The following is an 8931-nucleotide window of genomic DNA, read 5'->3' on the forward strand; positions in this document are numbered from 1 at the left end:
GGACCCTGACCTCGTTAACCTGTAGGGATGAATGGGGGTGGGGGGGAGGGGAGGGGGGTCAGAGGTGGGGGCGTGGGGTGGGCGGGGTGATTGAAGGTATTGTGACCCCCCCCCCCCCCCCCGTGGAGGCCGTGATGATAAACCCGTGCGTGCGGCCCGTGTGCCCGCAGGGAGCGGTTCCCGGTGGCCTGGCCCCCGGCAGTCCCGGGCAGGACGGCTCCCTCGCCTCTTCCGCCCTGGGGGGCCCCGCGGGGCCACCACCGCCCCCCGGCGGGGGGCCACCCCCTCCCCCCCCGCCTCCCCCTCCCCCGGGGGGCCCACCCGGGGCTCCTCCCCTGCCGGGGATGAGCGGCCAGGGCACCACCAAGAGGAAGAACCTCCCACAGCCGTCGCAACCCCTCAAGTCCTTCAACTGGACCAAGCTGCCCGAGGTGAGGGGGTTGCGGGGTTACGCGGGGTTGTGGGGTGGGGGGGTGGCAGGGGTCATCAGAGGTCAGCTGTAGGTGCAGGGAAACGATGGCCTGGTGATATGTCGATTCGTGATTGGTTGATTGGTGACGAGTTCGTGAATGAACGCCTCCGAGATGTGAATCCCTCCGGGCCGCAGAATAAGCTCGGCGACACGGTGTGGAACGAGATCGACGACCTCAAAGTCTTCAAGGTCCTGGATCTGGAGGACCTGGAGAAGACCTTCTCGGCCTACCAGAAGCCTCAGGTGCACACTCGCCAATGTCGTCACAATCATCATCGCCACCATCATTTCACCACCATCACCGCCGTTTTCATCAATATGAGCGTACAAGTTGATCATCGATTATCCAACATTACCCAGAGGTCCCGGGCTGATCTGGCGAAGCCGGCAAAACCGCTCCAAAGGCTATAATCAGTCCGGCCATCAGCACAGTGTACGTGACAAAAAAAGTAGCAAGGCTTGATTTCAGTGCTAAATATGGTACATTATACACTACATTCAACTTAAACAATCAAAATACTGGATGGAAATACATCGCCCCATGCAGAACCATCGAGATTGGAGTCGTAAGTATGGTACAGTAAATAAAGTAACTTTTTAAAATAGGAATTTTAGTTTTGTCAGTTTGTATGTTCATGCCAATTTCAGTGTAAACTAATTTAAAACACTAGAAAAACATGTACACAACGCCTACAAACATAATGTCGTGCGACAGTGTGCAAAAATAATCTATTTTAAATCATGATGATGATGATTGATTATCCGGCGTTTTTGAAAATCCAGCGACCCCTCCTCCCCGAAGCCCCCGGACAATATAATCGATGAGCGACTACTCGCGAACGCCGAGTCTGCGTCACTCCGCTGCTGGATCAATATAATCGATGAGCGACTGTACTCGCTAACGCAGAGTCTGCGTCACTCCGCTGCTGGATTAAAGCCTCCCTGCACCCGTGACGCTCACGCACGTTGTTTGACCACGATCGGCATCTCGAGCACGAGCACCACCATCATCGTTTTCATTGTTGTCTTCGTCACCAACCAGGACCATCATCATCATCATCGTAACCATCCTATCAGCTACCGGGATCATAATCAGCAACCGTCAACATGAACGCCACTGTCATCATCAACGTCATCATCGACATTACCATCCCCACTATCGTCTGAACCACAAGCAACGTCATCATCACCACCATCGCCTCTGTCACCGCAGAGGTTGAGCTGTGACCCCCCCTCCCCCCACCAGAGGGATAACGTGGGCTCGACAGAGGACATCTTGAACGCGAGCCGGAAGGCCAAGGAGCTGAGCGTCATTGACGGTCGCAGGGCCCAGAACTGCGTCATCCTCCTTTCCAAGTGCGTGGGGGGGGAGGTCGCCTGGGGCCTTGCTACCGATGGCGGTGGTGTTGATGCTACTGGTGGTGTTGGTAGTGTTGGTGGTGATGGTGGTGTTGATGCTACTGGTGGTGTTGGTAGTGTTGGTGGTGATGGTGGTGATGGTGGTGTTGGTGGTGTTGGTGGTGATGGTGGTGTTGATGTTACTGGTGGTGATGGTAGTGTTGATGTTACTGGTGGTGATGGTGGTGTTGATGTTACTGGTGGTGTTGATGCTACTGGTGGTGTTGGTGGTGTTGGTGGTGATGGTGGTGTTGATGTTACTGGTGGTGATGGTGGTGTTGATGTTACTGGTGGTGTTGATGTCACCGGTGGTGTTGGTGGTGTTGATGTTACCGGTGGTGTTGGTGGTGTTGATGTTACCGGTCGTGTTGGTGGTGTTGATTTGATTGTTGGTGGTAGTGGTGATATTGTTGACGTTGCTGATGTCGTTGATGTTGTTGATGCCACGTTCACCTCAGGTTGAAGTTGACCAACGAGGAGATCAAGCGCGCGGTCATGCAGATGGACGAGCACGAAGACCTCCCCAAAGACATGCTGGAGCAGGTGGGGCTCTCACTCCCTCACTCACTCTCTCACTCTCACACCAATACCAATACAACCGCCATTCGCCACGAGATGACAGTGACGTCGCCACGGCGTCTGTGCCAGGTCAGGTGCACTTTGAAGTCACGTGAAGTGTCGAAGGCTCGCTCACAGGAGGTCTCTGCACAGACCCAGGTGCCACGGGTTGGCTGACTGAGATGACCGGTAGATGCACCACCAGCTGTAACACCCTACTGTGCCAACTTGCTGCTTTTAGCCACCCAGCGCTCCGCTCGTTGTTGTGAGCGTCACTCCTCTGCCCTCCGTTGTTGCTGGAGGGCGACTGCCTCCAAATGGCCACAGAGGCCGATCTTGACACCGCTGGTACCAGTCATCGGCAATTCCACTCAGCTCCACGTCCTCCTGTACCACATCACTCCATCTCTTCTCTAGCCCGTGCTTCACCCATTTAGCCCCCTCTATCTGGCCAAACAAACACTGTTTAGGAATGCGTGGGCTGGGTGTGCGGGCTACATGACCCAGCCAACGCAGCCTTGCCTGCCGGAGGAGTTCACCGATGGGACTTTGTCCAGAACTTTCAAGGATTTGTGAGCTCCTCACACAATCCAGCCTTGTTAAACCCAGGATGGATCATAGGCAGGCCAGCCTAAATGTTTCTAACTGGAGAAGATGTTCCATTCAGGGAGTCCACGTTTTGCTAGCATAGAAAAGGGAGGGGATTACCATGGCCAAGAAGACCCAAAGCTTCATGTGGAGCAACAGACCAGATAGCTTCTGCATAGCATTACACAGCCGATGAACAGATGCCGCTGGACTGATTCGGAGTGAGACCTCTGCTGTCAAACCGGAGCCGGTTATGAGCACACTGCCCAAGTATGGAAAACTCTCCACTTTCTCCACAATTGCCCCATCACAAATTGTGAGTTGTGGGGGTGGAGTGTCCGATGGTACAAAATACCCAGGCAGGTGCTTCGTTCTGGTGGGGATGATGGTAAGTCCCCACCTCTTCGTGGCACACTCCAGGTTCGGTAGCAGTGCCTCCAATTCATCCTCTAAGTGATCAGCAATCACCAGATCATCAGCATACATAACATGGTTGACCAATAGGGAGCCATCCCTTGACCGCACCCCGGCATTGATTAGCCACCCATTATATCTGTACCAGATGGAAATTCCTCTGGTACAGCCTTCGAAGGCTTCACAAACTACACGGTCAAAATGGATGCTCGACACATACATGTGCACCCCTTTACCTCGTGGTCAGGTGTGGAAGTCTGACTCACTAGGGTAGCAGGATCATGGGGTTGTGGGGTCACCGGGTCACCCATATCTGCCCCTAGCTGCTGAAATTCGTGCCGGAGAAGAGCGACGTGGACCTGCTGGAGGAGCACAAGAACGAGACGGAGCGCATGGCGCGCGCAGACCGCTTCCTGTTCGACATGAGCCGGTGCGGGTCCCACCACACCACGCAGACCAAGTACACCACAGAAACTACACCACACACCCCACTCACGCCACTCACACCACGTCAACTACACCAAGCACACCATACCACTCTTTCTACACCACTCGCACCATGCACAACACGCAAAGCACCCCACGCACACCACAACACACAAACCATGCACACCACACACACCACCCCACTCACACCATGCCACACAACGCCACACAACGCACATCACACCGCTCCACTGGCACGGTGAGAGTTGACACCCCCCCCCCCCCCCCCCCAGAATCCCCCACTACCAGCAGCGGCTGCAGGCGCTCTACTTCAAGAAGAAGTTTGCGGAGCGCGTGGAGGAGTGCAAGCCCAAGGTGGAAGGTAGTCGCCCACCTTCCTCACCACCCTCCTTACCCACCCTCTGACCTACTCTCCTCACCATCACCTCCCTCACCCACCCTCTTCACCTTCCTCACCCACCCTCTTCACCTTCCTCACCCACCTTCCTCACCACCCTCCTCACCCTCCTCACCCATCCTCTGACCCACTCTCCTCACCCACGCTCTTCACCCTCCTCACCCACCTTTCTCGCCTCCCTCACCCACCTCCCTCACCCACCCTCTTCACCCAACTCACCCACCCTCTTCACCCAACTCACCCACCCTCTTCACCCAACTCACCCACCCTTCTCACCTTCCTCACCCACCTCCTCGCCCACCGTTCTCCTCACCCTCCTCCAAACCTCCTTGCTCTCCTCACCCTGAGTGAGTGAAGACGTGGGTGGGTGGGTGAGTGAACGAGTGAGTGAACTTGTAGTGAGTCTGAGTGAGTGAAGATGTGAGTGGGTGGGTGAGTGAACGAGTGAGTGAGTCTGTGAGTGAGTGAAGATGTGAGTAGGTGGGTGGGTGGGTGAACAAGTGAGTGAGTGAGTGAACGTGAGGATGCGTGCTTGGCTGTGCGGAGCGTGAGCTGCCTGCAATTCACCCCCTCGCGTGCCGTGCTGGACTTCGATGGCGCCCGGCGCTAAGAGCAGCGCTTTCCCCTGGAGCGTGTAAAAGCTACACTGAGGGGGGGGGGGGTCTCTTTGTCGTTGTCTCTGTGTGTCTGGGTAGCGGTGTTGGAGGCGTCGCGCGAGGCGCTGAGCTGCGAGAGTCTGCGCCAGCTCCTGGAGGTCGTCCTCGCGTTCGGCAACTTCATGAACAAAGGGCAGCGAGGGAACGCGTTCGGCTTCCGCATCGCCAGCCTCAACAAGATCGCCGACACCAAGTCCAGCACAGACAGGTGCCGCCGCCACCACCACCACTACAGTAACCACCACCACCACAGTAACCACCACCACAGTAACCACCACCACCACACTAACCGCCACCACCACAGTAACCACCACCACAGTAACCACCACCACACTAACCACCACCACAATAACCACCACCACTACAATAACCACCACCACCACAGTAACCACCACCACCACAGTAACCACCACCACAGTAACCACCACCACAGTAACCACCACACTAACCACCACCACCAGAGTAGCCACCACCACAGTAACCACCACCACACTAACCACCACCACCACAGTAACCACCACCACTACAGTAACCACCACCACCACAGTATCCACCACCACCACTACAGTAACCACCACCACCACAGTAACCACCACCACCACAGTAACCACCACCACCACAGTAACCACCACCACCACAGTAACCACCACCACCACTACAGTAACCACCACCACCACAGTAACCACCACCACCACAGTAACCACCACCACCACAGTAACCACCACCACCACAGTAACCACCACCACTACAGTAACCACCACCACAGTAACCACCACCACCACAGTAACCACCACCACTACAGTAACCACCACCACAGTAACCACCACCACCACAGTAACCACCACCACCACAGTAACCACCACACTAACCACCACCACCACAGTAACCACCACCACAGTAACGACCACCACAGTAACCACCACCACCACTACAGTAACCACCACCACCACAGTAACCACCACCACACTAACCACCACCACCAGAATAACCACCACCACCACACTAACCACCACCACAGTAACCACCACCACCACTACAGTAACCACCACCACAGTAACCACCACCACTACAGTAACCACCACCACTACAGTAACCACCACCACCACAGTAACCACCACCACACTAACCACCACCACCACCACCACCACAGTAACCACCACCACCAACACAGTAACCACCACCACAGTAACCAACACCACCAACACAGTAACCACCACCACACTAACCACCACCACCAACACAGTAACCACCACCACCACAGTAACCACCACCACCACGGTAACCACCACCACCACAGTAACCACCACCACAGTAACCACCACCACCACAGTAACCACCACCACCACTACAGTAACCACCACCACCACAGTAACCACCACCACCACAATAACCACCACCACAGTAACCACCACCACAGTAACCACCACCACAGTAACCACCACCACCACTACAGTAACCACCACCACCACAATAACCACCACCACCACAGTAACCACCACCACAGTAACCACCACCACAGTAACCACCACCACAGTAACCACCACCACCACAGTAACCACCAACACAGTAGCCACCACCAACACAGTAACCACCACCACTACAGTAACCACCACCACAGTAACCACCACCACCACAGTAACCACCACCACAGTAACCACCACCACAGTAACCACAACCACTACAGTAACCACCACCACAGTAACCACCACCACCACAGTAACCACCACTACCACAGTAACCACCACCACCACAGTAACCACCACCACCACTACAGTAACCACCACCACCACAGTAACCACCACCACAGTAACCACCACCACCACAGTAACCACCACCACAGTAACCACCACCACCACAGTAACCACCACCACTACAGTAACCACCACCACCACAGTAACCACCACCACTACAGTAACCACCACCACCACACTAACTACCACCACAGTAACCACCACCACAGTAACCACCACCACCACAGTAACCACCACCACAATAACCACCACCACAGTAACCACCACCACCACAGTAACCACCACCACAGTAACCACCACCACAGTAACCACCACCACAGTAACCACCACCACAGTAACCACAACCACAGTAACCACCACCACAGTAACTACCACCACAGTAACCACAACCACAGTAACCACCACCACAGTAACCACCACCACAGTAACCACAACCACAGTAACCACCACCACAGTAACTACCACCACAGTAACCACAACCACAGTAACCACAACCACCACAGTAACCACCACCACCACAGTAACCACCACCACAGTAACCACAACCACCACACTAACCACAACCACCACACTAACCACCACCACCACCACAGTAACCACCACCACCACAGTAACCACCACCACAGTAACCACCACCACAGTAACCACCACCACAGTAACCACCACCACCACAGTAACCACAACCACAGTAACCACCACCACAGTAACCACCACCACAGTAACCACCACCACCACAGTAACCACCACCACCACAGTAACCACCATCACCACCACAGTAAGCACCACAGTAACCACCACCACCACCACAGTAACCACCACCACTACAGTAACCAACACCACAGTAACCACCACCACCACCACCGAGTAACCACCACCACCACACGTAACCACCACCACAGTAACCACCACACACAGTAACCACCACCACTACAGTAACCACGCACCACTAACAGTAACCACACACCACAACTAACCACCACCACAACAACTACCCACCACCAACACAACAGTAACCACCACCACAAAACAGTAACCACCCACCAAGTAGCCACCAACACAGTAACCACCACCATAGGGACTAACCACCACCAAGGTTAAACCACCACCAACGGTAACACCACCACAGTAAACCAGCCACCACAGTAACCACCACCAACCACAGTAACCACCACACCACAGTAAACCACCACCACAGTAACCACCACCACCACATTAACCACCACCACAAGTAAACACAACCACCACAGGTACCACCACCACCACAGTCACCACCACCACAGTAACCACCACCACAGTAACCACCACCACCACAGTAACCACCACAATAACCACCACCACCACAGTAACCACCACCACTACAGTAACCACCACCACAGTAACCACCACAGTCACCACCACCACAGTAACCACCACCACAGTAACCACCACCACCACAGTCACCACCACCACAGTAACCACCACCACCACAGTAACCACCACCACCACAGTAACCACCACCACCACACTAACCACCACCACCACAGTAACTACCACCACAGTAACCACCACAGTAACCACCACCACAATAACCACCACCACCACAGTAACCGCCACCACAGTAACCACCACCACCACAGTAACCACCACAGTAACCACAACCACAGTAACCACCACCACAGTAACCACCACCACAGTAACCACCACCACAGTAACCACCACCACCACCACAGTAACTACCACCACAGTAACCACCACCACCACCACCACAGTAACTACCACCACAGTAACCACAACCACAGTAACCACCACCACAGTAACCACCACCACTACAGTAACCACCACCACAGTAACCACAACCACAGTAACCACCACCACAGTAACCACAACCACAGTAACCACAACCACCACACTAACCACCACCACCACAGTAACCCCCACCACCACAGTAACCACCACCACAGTAACCACCACAACCACAGTAACCACCACCACCACAGTAACCACCACCACAGTAACGTAACCACCCACCACAGTAACCACCACCACCACAGTAACCACCACCAGTAACCACCACCACCACAGTAACCACCACCACAGTAACCACCACCACCACCACAGTAACCACCACCACCACAGTAACCACCACCACAGTAACCACCACCACAGTAACCACCACCACCACAGTAACCACCACCACAGTAACCACCACCGCAGTAACCACCACCACCACAGTAACCACCACCACAGTAACCACCACCACCACAGTCACCA

At 54.8% G+C, this 8931-nt stretch overlaps 1 protein-coding gene across 1 annotated transcript in view; it reads left to right on the top strand.

Annotated features, from left to right (window-relative positions):
• LOC133341459 (disheveled-associated activator of morphogenesis 1-like) overlaps positions 1-8931 on the top strand; it is a 61539-nt gene that overhangs the window by 34284 nt on the left and 18324 nt on the right. The window contains exons 14-20 of the mRNA XM_061550109.1: positions 171-431; positions 608-715; positions 1719-1828; positions 2329-2413; positions 3754-3860; positions 4150-4238; positions 4970-5138. Of these exons, the coding sequence (XP_061406093.1) occupies positions 171-431; positions 608-715; positions 1719-1828; positions 2329-2413; positions 3754-3860; positions 4150-4238; positions 4970-5138 (929 nt within the window). The remainder of the gene's footprint in view (positions 1-170; positions 432-607; positions 716-1718; positions 1829-2328; positions 2414-3753; positions 3861-4149; positions 4239-4969; positions 5139-8931) is intronic.

The sequence above is a fragment of the Lethenteron reissneri genome, chromosome 11 (genome assembly GCF_015708825.2).
Source record: "Lethenteron reissneri isolate LAM-NWPU_2019-01 chromosome 11, ASM1570882v1, whole genome shotgun sequence".
Taxonomy (NCBI): domain Eukaryota; kingdom Metazoa; phylum Chordata; class Hyperoartia; order Petromyzontiformes; family Petromyzontidae; genus Lethenteron; species Lethenteron reissneri.